The sequence below is a fragment of the Canis aureus genome, chromosome 19 (genome assembly GCF_053574225.1).
Source record: "Canis aureus isolate CA01 chromosome 19, VMU_Caureus_v.1.0, whole genome shotgun sequence".
NCBI classification, from domain to species: Eukaryota; Metazoa; Chordata; class Mammalia; order Carnivora; family Canidae; genus Canis; species Canis aureus.
Window position 1 is genome coordinate 15,791,441 of NC_135629.1, and position 24,745 is coordinate 15,816,185.

General features: G+C 36.6%; 2 protein-coding genes across 14 annotated transcripts in view; one reads left to right on the forward strand and one right to left on the reverse strand.

Moving 5' to 3' along the window:
• Positions 1 to 24,745, reverse strand: part of CNTN4 (contactin 4) — a 927,650-nt gene that overhangs the window by 390,556 nt on the left and 512,349 nt on the right. The window lies entirely within an intron of this gene.
• Positions 19,497 to 20,188, forward strand: LOC144291187 (negative regulator of P-body association). Its single transcript, XM_077860871.1, has one exon. It carries the CDS (start codon positions 19,584 to 19,586, stop codon positions 19,788 to 19,790), a length of 207 nt encoding a protein of 68 aa, XP_077716997.1. The 5' UTR covers positions 19,497 to 19,583; the 3' UTR covers positions 19,791 to 20,188.

Consider the following 24,745-nt stretch of genomic DNA (forward strand, 5'->3'; position numbering starts at 1 on the left):
GTATACTACTGTAGTTTTATCATCATTTATAAAGCATCTCTTAGACTTTGGAAAATCCATAAGTGCTGTGGCTTTACAGTTTTCAGGATGTTGGATGCTTTCAACTGAACTGAGGTCACTCCTTACATAGACTGCTCACAGAGTAGCTTGGGAAGAAATGTAAATTTCTCTAGCCACAAGGAAATAGAGATTTGCCAAAGCCCAGTGATTTTGTAGCAAACTGTCACACTATTTTAAAAGCCAATAAAATATAAACACAAATAGGATTTCATGTCAAGGTGTAGCTGAGAAAATGAAGTTGTTTAAACAATTCTTGATGAGGTTTCCAGTTCTACACATAGGAACAAAAGCAACATTTTGAGAAGTTCACATGTTGTCATATTTAATATAATATCTCTCAAAAAGATCATGTTCATTGAGGATGACTTCAAGCCATTGCTGTATAAGAGGAAAACAATCACATAAATACTTGTGCATGTCAAATATATAGCAGAGAGTATGAAACGTCTTAAAAGATAAAGAAAAAAGAATAAGCCATTGGTCTCTGGCTGATCATCTTATATTTGGGAAGCCAAATCAAATGGGTGAAAAAGTAAGTAATAATTAAGGGACATTAATTTGAACATTAACATAAGAGGTATTACAATTCACTAATCATCATGGTAGATGAGAGAACAGAAACCTCATAGCAGACTAGGGTGTTTGCCTGCAAGATACTATAGATTTACTCTGTTCTAAGGAAGTTTTGATGATATTTTGTTCTGCAATAAAGTGTTATTTTTCTAATAAAGATATTCTGCTTGTTATCACTGAACAGTTCAGCCTTGAACAACATGAGTGTGAACTGTGTGGGTCCACTTATACACAGGTCTTTAAGAAATACAGTACAGTGCCATAAACCTATTTCTGTCCCTTATGATTTTAATATTTTCTTTTCTCTAACTTACTTTATTGTAAGAATATAGGACACAATGCATATCATGTCACAACAGAGACAGGTGGAATCGACTTTATTTGTGTGAACTTCAGTAAGTTGTTTTACTTCTCTGAGCTTTACTTTTCCTCCTTGGTAAAATGAGAGTATCAGTAGTACCTGTTTTCATAATCACCTGATACAAATATTAAATTACCTGATTAAAATATTAAATAGTATTAAATGCAGTAAAGTAGGTCACTTAGCACCATATCTGGCCCCTACTATATGAGTAATAAGTCACAGACAGCTATTTACTGCTTGGATCATTTCTACAGCAAGTCATTCTCATGGCTTAAGTTACATCTGATAAACTCCGCTTGAGTGTCAGGACAGGTTGGAATAATTTGTTAATGTTATTTACCCATTTTATGGAAATTAGACTGTAGCTGGATGACCCATTAGGGTTTTATTTATTCACATGTTCCCCTGTAATTTTAATAAAGTCTGGTCAAAAAGAGGTTAAGAATTTTTCTTGTAAAAATACTTTATTATTACTTTTTTAAATAATAATTTTTTTTATCCTAGAACTCTTTGTACTGGAAAACAGTGGCTATACCATATTATTTTGAATCTCTCTCTCTATCCAAACCACAGAGCCATAAACATACACATCTGATGCATGACTCACCCATCTGAGAAACCACACGTACGCGTCCCATGCTAACTAAATACTTTGGTTTACAGAATGCATATTTACAAAAAACTAATTTACTTCCTGTGCTCCCTGCAGTCCCATCTTGTTTCCGTGCAGCTGATCCAACTTTCAATTCACAAAAGCAAAACCTCCTTAGAACCAAAATAAATACTAATCTTACATTCAATGTACCCTGACAGCAAATAAGTCTGCTGTGCTTACTTCAGCATGAATAAAATGCCCGCAAGGAGACTCCTACATAAGAGTATATTTACAAGTTCCATTACCCACTGGAGAGATTGATGTAATAAACCTATAATAAAAAGCCTCATGTTATAGATTTCTCTAATGTTTCTTATCAAACAGCCTGTATTATCTTGGCTTGTGTATTCAATTTAAAATAGGTTCTCAATAAGTGCCTCAAAGCTAGAGGTCATTTTCACTTGGTTTTTTGACATGCAGTAATGTTTACAGATACTTTCTGACCCCAGAATTGGAAAAATATGCCTGTCTGGTTAAGAACTTCATGGTATTAACCTATATAGTTATTTTTAGTCTTTAGCAGTTTTCCAAGCTGTAACAGTTGGCTGTCCCATTATATAATTTATTTTTATTGCCATGTAGGAGTAGGTGAATGGTTCCAGATCACATCAGATGACCACTGTAATCTTAAATTATTTTTCATTATGTATTTCTTTCAAAGAGCTTGCTTATTTGAATTTGAAAGTACTGACCAGAACTCCCAATGAGCCATTCTCCTGAACTGTGAGGAAAACCACTTACTTAAAACTGGCAGTTCTTCTACTGCAGAGAAAGGAAGATAGCTGGTAAGGCATGAGTAGAATACTTGAATTCCTATCCACATTTGTGTCTTTATATCCCCACTGAGTTCCAGTTACTGCTCCTCTAGCCACATCTTCCAAATTGAATGAAGAAACTGATAGAATTTTTCAAATATCTGTAGGTTGTTTGAAAGGATCACAGGATGGGTGCATTTCAAAATAGTGTAAATGATATTAAAATAACTTGCTGATGATGGTTCTAAAGACAAGGTAGTATTTTTTAGAATATTTTATTTATTTATTCATGAGAGACACAGAGAGAGAGAGAGAGAGGCAGAGACACAGGCAGAGGGAGAAGCAGGCTCCATGCAGGGAGCCCAATGTGGGACTTGATCACGGGACTCCAGGATCATGCTCTGAGCCGAAGGCAGACGCTTTAACCGCTGAGCCACCCCGGCATCCTGACAAAGTAGTATTTTGATAGAGAAAAAATCTATAGAGTATTTGCAATTTACAATTGTTATATATACTCAGTGATGACTGGCAAGCACATAAATCAAAAACACTAATTAGACTTCCCTTTTGAGACTTGTTTTACCGATAAGTCATTGTCACATTAAAATTTTCAAAACGTATCCATTCATTTATTTATCCAACAAATATTTACTTAGTCCTTATTATGTTCCAGGCACTGTTCTAGACTCTGGGGATGCGAAGAGGGAACAGACATAGCTGCTGTCTTCATGGAATTTGGGGACTTGGAAGAAGCTGAATTTTAATCAGTCCTAATAACAAACCCTTGATGACAACTAGTAAAACAGACTCTGAAGACAGAAGTACACAAGGAATCTGATGACACTTCTGGGCAATCCAATCTGAGTTTACGTCACACTACTTTTTGCACCAGAAAAACAGTATTATCCTTAGGTTACCTTTCACATGCATTTGTAATTCTCTTCAATTCCTTGGACATTTTTCTGTCTTGAGATATTTGTGTATCTTCACCTATTATCACCAAGTGAAATGAGAGGCTATCTGCCCTTTCTTATGGCTTAAATCATAATTACTCTGCTTTTAAAATTCCACAGAATGCTTGTTACACTCTTCAACATTTTTGCCAGATAATTCAGATAATTCCTGCACAATCCCAACATCCTCATCGCATTCAAACACTCTCTTCTTCATTTCAGAAAACCCATTCTATTGGTTAGATATCTCAAATTATGAGAAAGCAAATCCTAAATCTGAAGTAGAATGTGCCTTAGTTTTAGATGTGTCCAAGATCTCAAGCTACTGCAAACAAGTCAGTTTCCTCCTCCATGTGACAGTCCTTCAAATATTTGAAAGTTAACAACCCAAATGGACTTGCCCTGAAAACAAGAGTCAAAAGAAACTTGGTAACACTATGATGATTTGCATATTCATTTTGTTAGCATCCTCTGGCAAAGAGGTACTAGGCTATTACGTGTCAAAATATTCACGTTCCATCACTTCAAATTGGTCTGGCAGTGTGCAATCCTCTGTTTCAGTTCTTTAGACTTATTTTCCTGTCTGTATAGAGAAGCCCGGCATCTCAATGTGGTGTTATACTTTTACTGAACTGCCCTACATGTCAGAATACAGAAAGAACAAGAAACAGAAACAGGGGAGGCTACCACATGAATATGAGGTAATGCTGTAGTACTTTAAAGTGAAATCAAGACCCTTAATTCAACTTTTATGCGAACAGTTGAAAAATTTTCACTATCAATCTCATTCTGAGAAAGGTGAAGGGCATACAGAACCAAAGACACAGCTTGTCATTAAAAATGTTAAAAATAGAAAGCCAGGCACACACACACTGGGTGATGCACACACATTCTTGAGCAGACAAGATTTCTCTTTGCAGTTACAGCTATGAATCTCCCAAGCCTTACATTCCTGAACTCTCTTCAGAGTTAATGATTCAAAAGGCATGGTGGGATTCTCATTAAGATTCTGTGTCACACTGGAGGGAGGAGTAATACAACAAAACTTTTCTAAATACCTTGAAATTTCAGGATTTATGTCATTTAGAGGTTGTGACATTTTAGAGAAAAAGTGATCATTACAACTTTACACCTCTGGAGACTATAGATTTAATCCAAAATAATTATTTAGGGAAGTTTTTTCTTTTTTTTAAAGCCATCTGAATTTTAGGGTGAAGCTGTTACTCTGAGTCACAAAACTCTACATGTGCCAGAATGTAGGTTGTATGTAAAGATGTGAATAGGTCAAATTCTTCCTCAGCATTAACTGGGGCATAATACCTGGCTCTATGAGGTAGATAACAGGAGAAGCAAAGACCTGTGACCCATACCTTCCAGAAAGGACTGAAGATTTTTTTTTATTCTTACAAAGTTAAATCCAGGTCTCTTACCTAAACTTACTTGGACTAGAAATGATTTTTTTGGGGAGGAGTGGCAAATAAACAGCATATAATAAAACGTCAACACTTTTCCCAAACATTTGTTCTCTTTCCTAAACAAAAAATCCATTTGTCAAATACCTATTGCAAGGGAGGGCTGAATGCTTTAACTGAGAAAGAATAACATCTTTTTTGTTCATTCTTAGATTTAATACCCTTGAGCTGGCCTCATTAATGCGTTTGGAAAAGGGAGATGTAAGGTGGAAAAACATATGGAGGAGAAAGTAATATATCCTGTTATTTAAACCACACAATTTTTTAATATTTAAAATTTCAAACTTTATACAAGTATAAAATAAGACACAAACAAAAAGATCTCTAAAAATCCATTTGTATCTACTTCATAAAAGTTGCTGAGAATTATTGCAACATTAGGCTGAAGAAGTATATTCAAGCTATGTTTGAAATTAGACAACCTTCCATTATTCTACACAGAAATTGTACACCTAATTCCCTATACACCACATATGTTTTAACCCATGATAACTAATTGTAAATACACTATGATACTAGCTAGAACCTTATTTACACCTGCCAATTTGCTACCCTGGGGCACTAAAAACAAAAACAAAATTGTAGCAAAAGAACTAACAAGCAAAAAACATGCTGCCCCTCAGGTACATACTCCTTTCTATTTCCACAAACAGAACCTTTTGCTTCACTTCATGTTTTCTATCAACAGATTCGACTTTGGGATTTAAAACAAATAAAGGACAAAGATATCTGTGTACCTTGACAAAATAAAAATAATTGTTAAAAGAGCCATCTCCTGAAAATACGTGTCCCCTTAACACAGTGTACGTACTATAGTGACTCATGGCACTTTTAATGGAAAAGTAATGTATGAAGTATATAGCATATACTTAAACCCACAATTTTATGGTCTTTCCACAACATGATTATAAACAGTATAATATAGAAAGTAGCACAATAACTAAAATTTCCTTCTGGGGCCTTGCAATCTGTATACTTTTAAGAGGCTTTAAACCGTGAGGGGGTTTTCTTAGACAACATCCTCTACAAATAACAAGGAGGTTGGCAATGGCAACCAAACTGATTGCCAAGGCAGTGAAGAACTCTTTTTTCAATGGCCTTTCCAGATCCCTCTTGAACTCCTGTAGCTCACCTTTGGGGCAGAGGGAGTAGGTAAAGCTCAACCCGTAAGTAGAAATTCAGCAATTAATTGCTTTCAGGAAGGAAAATAAGGCCTTGGGGAACTTAGCAAATATTAAGTCTGATGATCAGGTTAGTTTTATCTACCAAGGACAACAAAAGGAAACAAAGCAAAAAAAATAAATAAATAAACAACAATAAAACAACAACCAAACTCAGCTTTTCTATAGTATCTATACTGTCAAACTTGTTTTGCAACTGCTATTGACCCTACATAGCCACTCATAACTCAATCAAAAACACACTCTAGGTTTGGCACAGAGAAGTGGTCAGCTGATTTTTACAAAAGGGGAAACTGCTAACATTTAGAAATTCATTTATCTAGTGCCCAATATGGGCATCAATTTAAACTAGTAACTGAGGGAATATTGGTGTAGACTAATGGAGGTTAAAGGAAGAGTTTTGGGAGAGAAAATAAGAGAAAGGGCATTTTAGGTTAAATCATTTGATCTACATGAATGGAAGGAACAAAAACTAGTGGACTTGGGGTCAGGAAATTTAAACTATATTCTCTGGTCCATCAGTTACTACTCTTGGGACCTTACTTAAGTTATTTATTTCTCTTTTCTAAGCCTCAGTTTCCTCATTTGACAATACCATTTTTTTAAAAAAAAAGATTTATTTATTATTTATTTGAGAGAGAGAGAGAGAGAGAGCACACCCACTCGTGCACATGTGGAGGAGGGGCAGAGGAAGAAAATCCTCAAGCAGACTCTCTGCTGAGCACAGGGCATAGAACAGGCTCAGTTCCACAATCCTGAGATCATGACCTGAGCCAAAATCAAGAGCGGACACACAACCAACTGAGCCACCTAGGCGTCCCTCATTTGACAATACTCTTAACACATTTCCTATAAATTCAAGATCTGAAATTGAAATGAGCTCAATTTACAGAGTAGATGGTAGAAACCACCAAATGAACAATTTTAAATAAACTAATTTAGCAGTTAAAATGTTAATTGAACATATTTATTTAATTTTAAAGCAGTGTGTTGAAATATAATTTAATAATTAATACAAATAAAATAAGGTCTTAATTTTATAGACTAACTTACAATAAAAAAGGTTTTCATATATATTATCTCATGTGAGTTTTCATACTCCTCTTTTAAACCATACAGAGAACTGATTTATAAGCCATGTAAGAAAATTAGCCTTACTAATTTACAGTCACAATTCATTTTCTGACCAAAAACAGTGTTACCCAGCTTGATCACTGATGTTTACTGTGACTTGGCTCTGAATAAGCTTCTAAAAATAGAAAGCTAGCGGTTGCCAAAAATGAAATACAACTCCAAAGGGCAAGGATTTACCAATAGTTTAAATATTCAGAGGAATAAAACACAAAGCATGAAGAAAATTCTGTAAGAGAAGAGCAATAATAAATGTTTTAAACAATAACCCAAGTGTGATTGGGAAGCATACTTTGACAGACAACACATTCCATCATAATAAATATGTCTACATATGGAAAACTACCTACCATACTGAGATGTGGTTTCCCTTGGAACCAAGTACAGCTAGTTCCTTGTTTCAAAGTGGTTGGGCATGTCCCTTTACCCTTTGAGCCCCTCCCAGGTTTCTTTGTTAAGTCTCCTGTGTCTATAAATAGTAGCACATCCTCTGTGAAGTCCGTATTTTCACTCCATTTTACATCCTACCATGGTCCCAGTAGGTGTTGGATTTGGGTTTGATGCTGTGTCCCATTGTAGTTGCATTGCTGTCAGGGCTCATTTTCTGTCCAGCACTTAGCATATTTCAGTGTGGAGGGCAGGGTGGGGAGCATCTGTTTTGATTAGCAGATCCATAGGGAATGAACTGCCTTTTTAGATAGAATTCTTGGCAATTAGTACAGGCACATATAAAATATTTGCTTTGTGAATAAATATATCATTGGGTGAAGTTTTTCTCTTTTCTGCTCCCATTTTTTGTGGTGGCTCTGATAACATTATCTAACCAAGGAGAGAGAGTTTTCCTTTCAGCGTAATATTCACAATATTGTAGAGTAGGAGGTCTTTTCTTGGAAAGGTAAGAAGGGTAAGTCTACATGAATCTGACAGAATGGGAAGGCTGACACAGGGAGCTTAGGAGTAGTAGTAGTATTTTAGAAAGTATTTTAAAGGCATTAAAGAAACCCATGGATTAAAGATACAAAGGGATCATAGAGAAAATAAGGAATCAGATAGAATCCTAAGAAATTATTTTCCCTCTGCCTATTCCCTCACTGTAAGATGAGGCTCTAAGATGGGATAAAGAGGGGGAGGTGCCAAAGTGTGGAACAGTTGTATAGGCTATTGTGGCCACTCTTGAATCCTTTTCCTGGCGGATGGGAAGCGACAACAAAAGAAAAGCAGAAGTGGTTTCCTTGATTTTATATACTTGGTCAGTCATTATCTGTCAATAAAAGATTCTGGTATGTTTCTTTTCTGATGTAAAGGGTCTAGTAATAGGACCATGAATGAGTTAGATGTTGTTTAAGATCACTCCAACTTACAGAATTCTAAGCCTCTCTAGTCTTACTTATAAAAAAAAAAAAAAAGTTGCTCATCTTCCAAATTGAAATGAAGAAACTGGTACAGTTTTTCAAATGTCTGTAGGTTATTTGAAAGTTACACACAGAGTTACAGGATACAGGCATTCCAAATAGTGTAAATGACATTAAAATAACCATGTAGATGGTGGTTCAAAGGGAAAGCGGTATTTTGACCAAAAAAAAAAAAAAAAAAAATCTTTAGAGCATTTGCTTTGTAGTTGCTATATATACTCAGTGAGGACTGAAACAAAGTCTCACAGAGGTGAAATGACTTGCCTGAGTTTACATAATTCCTGTGTATATATATTTGTATAATATGTTTTTGTGTATAATAAATAGCAAATCTGCATGTGAACCTAGGTCTCTGGATCATAAATGTTATGATCTTTCTACTACCTGAGTTTGTCACACACACAGGTGAAGGATCAGAGGGGAATAAATAAACTTGTGGCTTTGAAAGAATGACTGTAACCACAGAAACAGGGCAGAATTTTTTTTAGATAAGGCAGAGATTACATATGCTTTTTAAATACTTCACAAAAATAGGTATGCTTACATTCTGGTATACGTTCTGAAGGCAGAGCTTCAGGATATCTCCCACACATAAAGAAAGATCAATGTTGGTATTATGGACTGGATTATGTTCCCTCAAATTCAAAGGATGGGAAGTATCACCCCCATAATCTCAGACAGTGAGAAATTTGGAGACAGGGCCTTCAAAGAGGTGATTAAATTAAAATATAGGTCCTAATCCGATTTAACGGATGTCATTTTAGGGGGAAGAAATTTGGACACACACAGAAGAAAATGCCTGTAGGCAGCAAGAAGGCAGCTCTTTGCAAGCCAAGGAAATAGGCCTTGGCAGAAACCAAAATCTGCCAACATTCGATCCTGGACTTTATTCTCCATAACTAAGACAATTTCTTTTTTAAAAAATTTTATTTATTTGGGATCCCTGGGTGGCTCAGCGGTTTAGTGCCTGACTTCGGCCCAGGGCGTGATCCTGGAGTCTCAGGATCGAATCCCACATTGGGCTCCCTGCATGGAGCCTGCTTCTCCCTCTGCCTGTGTCTCTGCCTCTCATGAATAAATAAATAAAATCTTTTAAAAAAAGTATTTATTTATTCATGAAAGAGAGAGAGAGAGAGAGAGAGACAGACAGACAGACAGACAGAGATAGGCAGAGGCAGAGACAGAAGCAGGCTCCATGCAGGGAGCCCAATGTGGGACTTGATCCTGGGACTCCAGGATCACGCCCTGAGCCAGAAGGCAGATGCTTAACTGCTGAGCCACGGAGGAATCCCAGACAATAAATTTCTGCTGTGTAAGCTATCCAATGTGCAGTACTTTCTTATGGCAGCCTTAGTAAACCAATACATTTGGTAATAGACAAGGATAAAAACAACCCTCTGATATGTGTGCTTATTCTTTCAAGATGGTAACAGTGACAGCAATGGTTAACATTTATTGACTGCTTTACCTGTGCTAGGAAATATTCCAAGAGTTTAACATGTATTGACCCCTCATAATCACAATTCTTTTATTATTTCTAATTTACAAATGAAGAAACTGAGGCATAGCAAGACTAAGTAACTCAAAATGCTCAGCCAGCATTTGACTTAAAGTGTCTGGCAATGAGAATCATCATAATAAATGTTCACTGAGCTTAAGAAAAATATTATTGAGCCTTAGAAAGTGAACATATCTTTAGTACAGACCGGATACAGCTGCATACTGAGGATCTTCTATTGCAATACTAGCAGATACTTTCATATGTTACACCATATTCTAAAAGGCACATTACACATGACTCTCTTACAGATGAGGACAATAACTCTCAGATAAAATCAGATGCCCAAATCAATCAGCAAAAGGAGAAACAAGTATTAAGCCCTGATGTGTTTTAATCCCAATACCATACATTTTCTATTTTAGTAATAAGCCACAATAGATGAAGTGATACGACTGAAGAATAAGTATAAATTATTTAGGAAGATGCAGCATTTTTGTATGTATGTGTTTTTGTGTTTAAACATACTCTGAAATGTGAAAATAGGTTAGAAGATAAAAACCTGGAAACTGACTTTCCCTTCTTTTGAAAAATTTTGTGTAATGAGGCAGGAAGTGACTTTATACCATCCATTACTCTGTACATCAGGAACAACGGGCAAGCCTCAAGTTTGTGATTTTTGGCTAAGGGCATTTTTAAGTAAAGTCTTTCATATATCCCCAATAGATTTTGAAAAGAATGCTGGGGACCAATTTTTAAATGGAACATCTTGAACAAATTACAGCAAAGGAAAACTTGAATCCTTGATAATTTAAGTGTTATTTTTACTACTAATGTGAATTCAACCCTAGCAAATTAAAATAGGAAGAATTAATTGGATATGCAAATGAGATTATTCAGTATATAAATCTAATTACATACCAATTTGCTTTAACAGCATGAAAAAAGAATAAATTGTTCTATGTAAATTGATTGTCTTAAATAACCACCTGTAGACCAACAAAAATTGTCTTGAAAAAGCTATGTTGCTAAGTGCAGACGTCTAAGTTAATAACATAATGTTCTTCACAGATCTTGTCACAAGAACCTCTTTACAATGAAACCTGCTTATACTCCCAGTGTACAATAAGGTATTATCAGGTTTCTAGAACATAAGGAAATAATGTCACAAGTTGGCTTTCTTTTCCCCCTGAGCACAAAAGATTGATAAGAACATGTTGATTTCTGAAACACTTAATGCTTTCACACAGACTAGACTTGAAGTCTGAGCAATTTTCATGTCTGAAAAATAAGAAAGAAAAGTGGGTGAAGTGTGCCAGTTTTTATTAATTTAGCTGTGGCTCTCAAATCTATTTAATCAAATGCTTTCAATATAACTCAGCAACCCCTTCCACCACCCATCTTTAAAATTATTTTCTTTACCACTTAGTTTAAGCAAATGAGTTTTGAATATTTAACTGTCAAAGGAGGCATTAATTCATGAAGCTTGTGCTTTGGGAACAAGCAGAGTAATACTAGATATTTGCAAAATACAAGATGAGGGGATTAGTTGCTTTTCTCGACACGAGGAGGAGTCACTATGTCTGCTTCTTTAGACAGCACTGACACATAGCCCAAACAGAAATATCAAATCAGCGTTCTCAGGGTTAGCCACACAATGACTGGATCCGTTTTCAATGACTCTAGTTCAAGAAGCCCAAATGCTTCTGTGACTTTCCCGTAGACAGATCATAGAGCCAATGTGGAGTCAAGTCCACAGATTGAGCTAAGCCATCCAATTCCACCTTAGTCTTCTTAGGTTTAGATACAGGTATTTTCCAGAAAAGTGAATGGATAAGGAATGTTATCTTGAGAGAGAGAGAGAGAGAGAGAGAGAGAGGAGAGACAGGAGAGAGAGAGAGAGAGAGACAGAGAGAGATGGGCAGATGAACTGACAACGGATAGGTGGACAGAAAGAATCAGCATGTTAAAACATGTATAGTCTCCCATTGTCATCAGCATTCATCTTTGGCTCTGAGTCTCAGGAGAGGTTCTGAAAAGAGCTCTTGATATGATAACTGTACTAGAAACCAAAATCTATGCAGCTTGTGATAAAGAAGGCTGTGGAATGATTTATCTAAAGGAAAGTTTTCTTTTACTTTATTGTAAGGACAAGTGTGAATCCCTTTCAATCTCTAAAGTAAAAATCAGCAATGACAGCTGGTACTGTTGTTGAGTCTCTCTACCCAAGTTCTTTTCTTTGGGGAGATAATTAGAACTTACCCTTCGGGGATTCCTTATCTGCTTTTCTGTCCCTGGCAAGGAGGAACACCAAGCATGGAGACAGGGCAGAGAACAGATGTCCTGGCTCTGGGCTCCTGCTATCCAGCTATAGTACATGGCATCATAAAGAAGGCTCTAAGCTAGTGATACTGTCTTGGGATGAACCTGAAATCGATGCCAGGCAGACAGTAACCTCAATCTGAATAGAATGGAAGAGACAATGAGTGATCAGATAGAAGGAGAAAATGGGTTTAATCTGGTAAGAGCAAATGAATTTCAGTGAGAGAGAGGAAGCAGTTTCCCAAGAAGTTCCCTAAACTAGAAAGTATAGCTTCGGCAGCTTTTTATAGAATGCCTAGAACCTCAGACAGGGACAGTTAGGGAGCCTCAAGAGACACTAAAGTGATAGTGTGGTCTCACTCTACTCTTAGTAATGTAGCTCCAAACACACAAAACAGTAACTATCATATCACCTCTTTTATTTCCTTCCTAGCCCTTATCACCATGTCATAATATGACACTTATCTATTAACTTTTTCATTATCTGTCTTCTCCAGGTGGAAGGTAAGCAGGAATACCACACCTGTATTTGTACACACTGTATTTTGAGGATCTAACATAGTGTCTGCATTAATAGGAGCTCTGCAAATTCTCAGTGACACAGAAGCCAGGTATATATGCAAGTCACTGGACTAGAGAACACAATTCAGTAAGAGCTTTCTAACAGCAATGCACTATGAGGTCACTTGAGGGGAAGAGGTTAACGTGAGGATAGAAAGTGCTCCATGGAGAGGATACAGTTCAGTTTCCATTGCTTAAGCACTTCCTATGTGACAGGTATTGTGTCCAATGCTCTGAAGGGATTATTTCAGTAAAATTGCATCTGCCCTGGGAGGTATGTACTATTGCCATCACTCTTTTCCAGAAGAGGACATAGGTTTAGACTGGTTAGATCTCTTGCCCCAAATCACAGAGCTGTCTGTTAGTGGATTTTGAATAGGGATCCGAACAATCAGAACATAGTATGCCTCTTGGGCAGAGCTTTAACAAACAGGTGAGAAAGAAAGAGAAGAAACAAAGACAGAAGGATGGAAAAATATAAAGTTTTTACCTTCCAGTTGCAGAAAAAAAAATATATATATGCTCACTGAACGAGAGGAGAAAAGCTGGGGAGAAAGTGATAGGAAAGCTAAATATTTTAGATTTGGTCATAATATAAATATACACAGAAAATGCACACCCATACCTGTTTCTAAGTATACCCACCTGTATAAAATATGGTCAGGATGGAAGCTATTGGCACCATGGAAGGCAATACACTTTATATCATTTATGTAGTCTATTTGAGGAATGAGTTTCTTCTTCCCCAAGTTTTCATGAAATATTTTGGGATCCACTGAAGTTAAGGTGTGAAAGAAGTACTGATATAATTAAATATATTATTTAACATAATACAAATATGGCTTGCAATCTGACTGGCTTTTAAAGTTCCATCTGTTGATACAGGCTATGATATAATCCTAGCTTCTAAACAATTTTCCTTGCTGGCATAGAATACACTGGGGAGCCAACAAAGAAAAAATATTTTAAAATTTACCCCCAGGGTATCAAATTACATTGTAACTCATTGTACTACAAACTTTGCCACATTCTGAGGGACTCTGTAGAGTAACAATATAGAACTAGGAATGTAAACTAGGGGCATCCTGAAGATTAAGTGTAAAAATTTCAACCAGAAGAACAATGTAGACCAACCTTAACATTAAGACTGAAATGCTGGGGATGAATGAGTGGGTGGGACTAAAGTTGATGAATATAATAAACTCCATGTGAGAATTTCTTCATTTGACCTACATCAAGATTATTTTAGTCAGGTATTTCCTATAGTCATGAGAAATAAAATAACCTAGATTTTTTTTTTTTAAGCAAAGGCTGATTTAGGGATAATCTAAGCATTCCCTCATTTCATGTCTCTGTGATATATGTGAATATATGTACTCCTTGGGAAATATAAACAGGATATACACAAATAATTTCCAATCTACAGATAAATTCAATAGGGATTTTAATACATGCCACAGTGGAACTACCTATCAAAATCAATGGAATGATTTGGCAGTGGCCAACCACATGAAAGCATTTAAAATTGGTTACATTTGTTGTATTTTTTAAAAAACATATACTTGGGGGTAGTATATCACATTTATTTGGGGGTATTAGCAAATACACAAAATTGTAATGAACAATCTGGTAGAACTCTTAGTTCTGTGACAATGCAGAATTGAGAAATCAAGAAAAGTCTGCAGAAAAACCTTCTAATTTTTCTTTCTTCCTGTTAATCACTCTTCTCTTCCTGTCTTACCCCTTGCCCAGCACTCTAATGCTGCCTTCAGTCAGTGAGAAAAGCGATCTAACAAAAGTGAAACATATAAAAAGAGGTCTTGATAGGACATAGAATCCTAGGAATAGTTCTGTTAGAAGCACCTCTCTGTTTCCAAAACTCATCAATAAAGGAATTACCATCAGTAATGGAAAAGCTGAGATCAAGAGCTGAATAGTGACGTAAATATTTTTGATCAATATTTGATAAAAAATATTTGATCAATATTCTCTCAGTACCTTTCATACATACATACACTATGTGTGTTATAAGCATATGGGTGCATATGTACTTTATATATACACATGTATACTCACACATAAACTGACCTCGGACATTCAAGAGCTGTTCTTGAATCTAGCTTTTTATATGGCAGTCCTTGTTTAGCTTTGCAAGTATTTTCTAGTAATCTTTGCCATCACCCAATCTTCCTTTCCCTAAGAGCTGTATAAGGTAACCTCTGGTTCTTTACATTTTTTTTTTCCCTCTTTCACATCCTGTTCTTTCCACAAACCCTATTCTTCATCATTATATAATCCATGCTGGACATATCTCTGTATAAAAATTGCTTATCTCTTTCAGGCAGAAGATCTTATGCTTTCCAGGCTAACCTATAAACAGCCTTATGAAATCTCTGAAAACAGAGGATGTGGTTTCCTAAAAAGGACAGCATTTCTACAGAGTTCATCTTTTGCTCTGTTGTTTCTATAATAGTTCTCATGTATGATATATTAGTATTTGCTTCTATTACTCAATTTAAACTCTTCAACTTTGTACACTTTACCGTCAGGTAATGAATTTCCAAACACTGTCTTTTCAGAGTTTAGAAAGCTTGCATGAAAACAACAACAAAAATATGTAAGATTATTCTCTTACTTATTTGTAATCCTTTAGCCCCCAGCTACATCCTCTTTAAGTCAGACAAAAACAGATTTTGTTTTACATATAAATGTTGATGATTTTCACTGTGAGTATTTTTGGTTCAATGAATTCAATTAACTAAGTTCTTTAAAAACCAAGTGTGTATTATGTGCCATTTTGACAACTGCAGCTCTAGTAAAGGGAGAGGGGGTGGAAGTCAAATAGCTTAGTTTTCCCTTAAGCTATTATTAAAAAAAAATGTCTAAACAACCAGTCAACTCAGTCAAGCATTCAATCATTTGGCTTTATCTATACAAAGGGAGATAACTGGTGAGATTTTATTTTCCCTTCTGTATTTCAGCTTTACATAGAAGTAGCAGTAGTAACAAACCTCCCACCTAACAAAACCCTAATGCATTAAATTTTAAAAATGAATTTACTTGACATAAAGTCTCATTTATTCATTTATGTTTTTATTCTCTAAGTATTTTTTAAAAGATTTTATTTATGAGAGAGAGAGAGAGAGAGGCGCAGACACACAGGCAGAGGGAGAAGCAGGCTCCATGCAGGGAACCTAATGTGGGCCTCGATACCAGGTCTCCAGGATCACACCCTGGGTCAAGGGCAGCAGCGCTAACCGCTGAGCCACTCAGGCTGCCCCATTCACTAAGAATTTATTGAGTGCCTGCTCTGTGCTAGGCATTATTCTCCACTGCCTGAGATACATCAGTGAATAAAAAACAAAGATGCTTGTTTTTGAAGAGCTTATATTTTAGGAGGGAAAATAAATACAGTATGTAAAACAGTATGTGAGAGGTTTATAAATGTTACAGAAAAAAAGAGAACATGAAACAGGATAAAATGACCCATCAGTGTACACAAAACTGGGTAGGAAAGATGATATGCAGTGTTTAGGATAGGTTTCATAGAGAGGATGAGATCTGAACAAAGACTAAAGGGAGATGAAATCAGCCTATAATTTATCTAAGGGAAGAGGAGATCATGAAGAAAACAGTAAGACCCAAGGTCTGAAGGCAGATACAAACCTGGCATGTTTCCAGGTGGGGCACAAAAGAATCGGGAGGAGAGGACTAAGGTAGTTATGGGGAGGGTGGTGGTACAGGTGCAGGTGCAGATCACACAGTGCAGGCTATCGGGAGGACTAAGGCATTGTTTTGAATAAAACTGAACTTCCAATGCAAGTTTTGGAATAGAGGAATGACATGTTCCAATTTATGTTTTAAAATAACTACTCAAAAAGTTGTGTTAAGAGTGAACTATATAGAGTAGACAATAGAAGCAGGAAAACCAGACTGTAGAAGAGAATGTAGAAAGCAAAAGGGAGATCAATTTGGAAGATATCTTAGTTTCAGAGGAGAGAGATGCTTGCTGATACCTCAGATCAGGATAGTAGCATGGAAGGTGGGAAGACGCAGCTGGAATCAAAATATATTTTAAAGGTAAAGCCACAGATTGGCCAAAAAAATATGACAGAAAGGAAGGAACATAAGAGTAATCTTAGTTTTTTTGTCTGCCCCGTGGAAAGGACAAAGTTACCGTCATTTGGGAAGGGAAAGGCTATAACTAAATAAGTACAGGGGAGAAAATGAGGAGATCAGGTCAACATGTTGGGTGTGAGATGTCTATTAAGACATCAAACTCTGTATGTCTAGCTAAAAGGTTTCATCAACTACATTTGTTTTCATATACAGAAATTCACTCTGCTATGGTGTTTGGAGTTGTATATATAGTTAAAAATAATGAATAAGTATCAAAGTATTAATTTTGCAAAGTTTATTGATCTATTGATTTAAAAATTTTGTGAATTTTTATTGATTTATTTTTTAATATGATGACATGTGAATGCATGTTTGAAAATGAAAAAAGAAATATTTATTCCCTCCAGAAATCTTCAGTTTGTATACTTTGCTCTTATTTGATACAAATAAAATTCCATTATAAATTTGAAGGGCTTAAAAACATTTAAGGCATATCTAGCTCTTACAGTAATGAAAACTTTTTCTTGCTACAGCTGTACTGGAGGACAGAGGCACAGCATTCAATCATGTGAAACCAAAATTACGAAGATGAGCTCAAGGACAGAGAAAGGCCTTTACTGATTGTGTACCCAGTTCCAAGGTGTGTCGGGTTTCTCTTACACTACCAAGCAATTAACTTAATTGTCCGTGGACACTGACTGAGGGTAATTCAACTCAGTTCAATTCAGACACTACCTACCTGAAGATAGTTTCAGATTCTACAGGTTAAGAGCTCAGTCCCACAGGGTGCCCCCTTTCAGTTGCCAATAGCAACAGGTTGTCACTTGTGTTTCTGACCGACCAGCTATAAATCATAGGTTCCAATGATCCCCTCCTCAGGTTTCACTGATTTGTTAAGAGGGGCCCACGGAAATCAGAAAAACATTTTATTTACTAGATATCCAGTTCAGTATAAAAAGATATAACTTAAGAACAGCTAGATGAAAGAGATGCACAGGACAAGGTATGGGGAAAGGACAGAGTGCACCACTTTTCACCTGTCAATTATCCATAGGTAACCAATTCAATCTCCAGCCCCTCTCATCTCCCTAGAGGTCAGGAGGGTGGGACTGAAACTTCCAATCCTCCAATCAGGTGGTTGGTTCCTCTGGCACTCAGCCCATAGGTGCTTTTTAAAAGTCATTTCATCAATGTAAACTCAGGTATGATTGAAAGGTGTTTGTTATAAATATTAAAACACCATTATCTCTCTTACCACTTAGGCAATTCCTAGGGTTTTTGGAGCTCTGTGTCAGAAACAAGAATGAAGACTTTCTGTAAGACCCATGTATTTCTTGTTATAGATTGCTGGATCATACTATGATCAAGGAACCCAAAGAGAGTTGAAAGATTTCAAGAATCTACATAGAGTCATAAATTAGAAGCCAAATGAGATGGGCACTATAAAGCAGAAGTGAATGGAGAAATTTACCCAGTGAACTGGAATTTAAAGTCAAGCAAGAAAAAAACAAGAGTTAACCATTTGTTAAGTTCCTATAATACATGTTGCACTATGCTTGACAGTTCACACACCTAATTCATTAAAGATCTATCATTTATCTACTTCTACTGTACAAGCAGAATTTATAGATGGAGGGACTGACAATCTTTCCAAGGTCATACATACAGTTAAAAAGTACAGTAGTATTTGATTCCAAGTATGCCTTTCAAATTCTGACTTTTTCTATTCCAACATGTAGGTTAGTGATCAAATTCAGATAAAGAATCATTAAGGACAACTTCTGTAACTGGGGACTAAAAGTATAGGAAATGTATTTAGGCAAGAGTGAGCATGGTATTAAATGACAGGTCTAGAAGGACATCAGAGGTCAGGTGGAAAGGCCTTTTATCACATGCCTGCGGACAACTGTAGTTAAGATTCCAAAAGAATGGCCAAGAACCAGGGATTTATAGGAGTTTGAACAAGCAGGAAGGCAATAGGCAGGAGGATGAATGCAAATCCCAAGAGAGTTTGACAAGAGAGGCAGCTTCAAAGTTTAGTGATGTCTCCCATTGAGGGAGGGACCAATCCTGAGATGATACCATGGTTCTTAGGGCCCTTGCATTGTACAGTCTGAATAATAGCAATAACCAAATTGTGTATATTCTGCTTGTTTTAGAAATAGAGCAAATGAGGACACTAGTATATGAACTTTATTTTTAATCCTGTGAATATAAAGAAAATGGAAATTATGCTGTGTATTAAAATAATTAAAAACTGATGTAGTGATATATATGGGGAAGGATTATTAATTCTAAAGCAAATGCCCTTGAGAGAGTTAATACTGTTTTGTCCTTCAGCAGTAAATGCATTTGGATGAAAGAGAAAATGGTCTTCATAAAATCTGATGCTTCAAAACCTAGTACTTGTGATTCTGTTAGAATTTTAAAAGCTGAAGCTCTGTGCCTGGAAGGGACCCGCCGCCATCTCAGGTCTCGGCCTCGCCGGGCCCACTGGAGAGAGCTGACGCCCAGTCCTATAATCCTTATGGGGGACCAACCTTGTGCCTCCGGGAGATCCACGCTCCCTCCTGGAAACACGCGGGAAACCAGGCCTCCAAAAAAGCGCTGCCTCCTAGCACCACGGTGGGATTATCCGGAAGGAACTCCCAACGGAGGTAGTAACCCTCTCCCCTCCGCACCTTCTCCTGCATCACCCGGACTGAAGTCGCACCCTCCTCCTCCGGAGAAGTAGTAGAATATACTTCTCACATCGCAAACCAGTCTCAGAGGGATTGGAGAATGACTCCATTTCCTTGGTATATTCATAAAATGGTTCACCCAGTGAGGACAATGAAGATTATGGACACTGCTGCCCTGCTTTTTCTGATGTCCTGCACCAGTCCTATGATATAATCAGCATAATTTCATCTCCTGAATTTGGATGAATTCTGGAATATAACCAAGATCAGGCTGTAGACGTCTAAAATTGAAGGCCATGGCCTGGATTCTGGTGAATTCACTAAGGCAAACAACCCCTGTGAGATGGTCCTGCAGCATCCATTGAGTGCTATCTTTGGTGACACCCAGTCTTTGTTGTGTAACTTTGAATTCCTATAAATCCTTTAAGGTCCCAATAAATTTTGTTTCTCATTGCTAAAAAAAAAAAAAAAAAAAAAAAAAAAAAAAAAAAAAAAGAATTTTAAAAGCTTGTTTAGATATTTGCAAATGTATCAGATAAAGGGCTAGTTTCCAAGATCTATAAAGAGCTTATTAAACTCAACACCAAAGAAACCAGCAATCCAATCATGAAATGGGCAAAGACATGAACAGAAATCTCACAGAGGAAGACATAGACATGGCCAACACGCACATGAGAAAATGCTCCGCATCACTTGCCATCAGGGAAATACAAATCAAAACCACAATGAGATACCACCTCACACCAGTGAGAATGGGGAAAATTAACAAGGCAGGAAACAACAAATGTTGGAGAGGATGCGGAGAAAAGGAAACCCTCTTGCACTGTTGGTGGGAATGTGAACTGGTGCAGCCACTCTGGAAAACTGTGTGGAGGTTCCTCAAAGAGTTAAAAATAGATCTGCCCTACGACCCAGCAATTGCACTGTTGGGGATTTACCCCAAAGATACAGATGCAATGAAACTCCAGGACACCTGCACCCTGGTGTTTATAGCAGCAATGTCCACAATAGCCAAACTGTGGAAGGAGCCTCGGTGTCCATCGAAAGATGAATGGATAAAGAAGATGTGGTTTATGTATACAATGGAATATTACTCAGCCATTAGAAATGACAAATACCCACCATTTGCTTCAACGTGGATGGAACTGGAGGGTATTATGCTGAGTGAAATAAGTCAATCAGAGAAGGACATTTTATGGTCTCATTTATTTGGGGAATATAAATAATAGTGAAAGGGAATAGAAGTGAAGGGAGAAGAAATGGGTAGGAAATAGCAGAAAGGGAGACAGAACATGAAGACTCCTAACTCTGGGAAATGAACTATGGGTGGTTGAAGGGTGGAGGGCGGGGGGTGGGGGTGAATGGGTGACGGGCACTGAGGGAGGCACTTGGCGAGATGAGCACTGGGTATTATTATGTATGTTGGCAAATTGAACACAAATAAAAAATAAATTTATTATTACAAAAAAAAGAATTTTAAAAGCTTGTTTGGATTTCATTGTTGATCTGAGGAGTAGGGGGCAGGTATAAAATAGTAAAACATGTATGAGTTTAGGTTTGGGAGTTTGGAAATTGCCCAATAACAAAAGGTTTTACAAAAGACTTTTTCTCATTTTATAAAACAATTCATTTCCAGGTTAACTTAGATAATTTAATACATAAATATAATCAACTGCTGGTTTTTCTTCTCTTTTGAGGTTAGCAGATCACTATCAGGTTATGGGTCTCAAACTTCTGGAAAATGCGCAATCCCTAACGGGCTACCAATATCCTACTTTCCATGTCTAAGTTAAATAGACATATTCAATGTTGTTCAGCAGCAAGAGAGGAGTCAGATGAGAGGGGATGCAATACATTCTGATGACTAATGATGGGAAGTACTCAGAACATCTGGGGTTAGTTCTCTTGTCCTCATTATCCTGAGGGGTGGTGGCAGTTCTCATCAAATTAAAGAATTTGCAAGCTCTGAACATGGCCAGAAACCAGAGAAGGAAATGATCAGGGTAGATGCTAGGTGGCCCTCTAGCTAGCAAGTCCTTTGTGGGCACTTTCAAACCATCCATTGTGGGAGCTTCCAAGAACAAATAGAGAACAAAAACAGAGAATTGGGATCCAGTTATCCCATCGTGAAGATGCTAGTAGACACATGGGATGAAAGTTATGTGTGGATGCATAAATGTGTATGTAAATATACACAGCACCTCTTTTTTTGTTATTAAATGCTTCATTTCCAAACTATAGTTTAATGGGAGGTAAGTCATGTATAAAATATTAATGGAGAAAAATAAAAATGTGAATCAGAAAAATTAGAAGAATATATTTTGATTTCAAATTACATTCTGTTATATCATACTTACTTTGTAACTTTACTTTTATGTTTCATTGGAGATGATTATATCAACCCGTCAAATATAACAGGCTATTTTTCATGGAGATGTGGAGAGGAAGGCATGCTAAAAGTTATCCATTGTGGTGGCACTGAATAGTTAGGTAGGTAACGTTCCATCTAAACTTAGTACAGCAACACGGTTTAACAAAAAAGATAAAATTCATGAAAATTAAAAAGAAAATTTTCTCCAGATAATGCAAAGTGATATATCTTGCTGATGAATATATTAAGTTACTACATAAAGTAAATCCCTTCGATAATTGACTCATGCCATGTCTTTCCACTAAAAAGAATGCCTTCATCCCCCAATTCCAGAATAAAAAAAATTCAAATGATCAAAGTATGTAATCATTTATAGATTCTTAAAAATAATATCCTTCTTTCACATCTTATACAAAACAAGCGGTAAATATGTTCTGAAACAGCATTTTCTTGGGAAGGAATGCTTATTTTCCATAATAAACAAATATCACTGCAGACACAAATATTTTTTGCTACTTAAGAGATTTTTTTTAAGTGCAATTCTCTAGCATTGAGACTTTAAGCAGTGTTTGCATTACAGACTAGTTCAAGTGCAGTAATGTCTGCGAGAAAAATGCCACAGAGTGAATGTTAATATATTTATATGTAGAGCTAATACATTTTTCATTTAACTACAGAGTGGAAGCTAATACATTTGTGTAGTGAAACTAATACATTTTTCATTACTTAAATGCATAGTAGATGGTCCCAGAGTTACTAATGAATTTACATGAGATCTTCCAAAGAACTTGAAAACAATTTAAGTCATTTTCCGACAACTATGTCCACTTCTCATGATTGCAAGGGATAGGATATCATTTGTAGACACTGGGTAAGCATTTCTTTATCTACAATATCACAATGTCTAAAGGTAATGGCACTTTAGTGAGAAAATTTGTGTTCTCACTTTATTACTTTACTCTGAGTATATCCCATTTCTTCCTTTCATTTCCTGACAAGTGACAGAGCAGATTCTTTTTTCCTTTTTCTTTTCCTTCTTACAGGGAGGTAGATTTTGAGGTTAAGGGCTAAAGATCAAATGACTCTCTGAATTAACCTCACGTCAGTAAGTTTATAAACACAGTGTTTCTGTTTTCACAAAGACTGTTACAGGCAGCAGACTACTGTGATTACTTGGATGACATTTGGAATTAGCCATTTTTATGATTACATTATTAACACTACAAAAGAGACAAAAGAAGTCTTTGAAGAAATCCCCATCTAATTAAAAAAGATACACTGAATTTTCACAAAGCATTTAATCCTGAAATCAAGCTTGGATTTCTGTATAAACATGAGAAACAAACATATTTATGGGCATGAAGTTCACCAAACTGAAATCTTAAGTTGGACAATAACAAATGTGTCAACGTATTTATTGACATCCCTGTGTATTAGATATGGACAAGGAGCAGAATTTGGAGGCAGAGCACTGAATGTAGCTAGCGTGATAAAGACATAATTTTTTTGTTTAATAAAGACAAATTTTTTTATAAATCCAATGACTCGCAAGCAGGCTGGGGCACTGATTGCTCTGCACAACTCTGGAATAAGAGCACCATTTGCACGGTGTTCTATGTGAATAGCACCCTTGGATCAGTGTAATATAGCAGGTGGCTACAGCTAAGGTTTCTACAACCAGATTCACTGATTCTTTCACTTTCTTACATTGTTCTTTGGACTATGGGAACAATAAATGTAGACATTAATAATTTAAAAAACCAACCTGAAACAAAAGCTAGATATTGGTACAAGGTTAAAGTAAATATAGTTCTTATTACTTGTACGTTTCCAGTCATCAATCTATACTGATTGCAAGGTAGCACAGGATGGTGGTTAAGAGCATTTGTGCTGTTTAAATCTTGATTTTTGGCACTCCTTGGCAGAGTGACCTCTGACAATTTCCTCAACTGTTCTGCTTCTCAGCTTTCTCATCCTCAAAATAAAGATGATGGTAATATACCTTGCTCACTTGGTAAATGCGTGCAGCTTGTTTGGTCCAGAACAAATGCTTAAAAAAAAAAAAAAAAAAAAAAAAACTTGAGAAGTTACTCTTATTGAATTTAATTTACAGGAATTAAATTCCACCCCAATAGCTCACAGGGTAATCCTGCTCAGAATGTTCTCAATGTCTGTACTCTGGTGAGTCTAAGAGTGGCATAAGCCTGAAGTTCTCTGAGTAACCCTTGAGCTCTATGTGCCATTCAATACCACCCTGGGTGGTTCAGCGGTTTAGCGCCTGCCTTTGGCCCAGGGCCTGATCCTGGAGACCTGGGATCGAGTCCCACATCTGGCTCCCAGCATAGAGCCTGCTTCTCCCTCTGCTTGTGTCTCTGCCTCTCTATGTCTATCATGAATAAATAAATAAAATCTTTTTAAAAAATTAAAAAAATACCATGCTGAGCATGATTCTGGTGTGCAAAGGGGCATATTTTATACAAATGGCCCCTGAGGATAAGAAAAAGACTTCATTTAATGTTCAACAGCAGTTTTTTCCCAGTGTTATGGGGAATTCAGAAATGGTGAATTTAGCTAGAGGCAATATATCAGTCTTCAACATGGCCCTCTCCTAAAAGGTTCTGAAAAGTAATTTTGTCT

Excerpts from the sequence above, each read along its gene's own strand:
- LOC144291187 (XM_077860871.1), top strand. The coding sequence starts at position 19,584 with ATGGGGGACCAACCTTGTGCCTCCGGGAGATCCACGCTCCCTCCTGGA.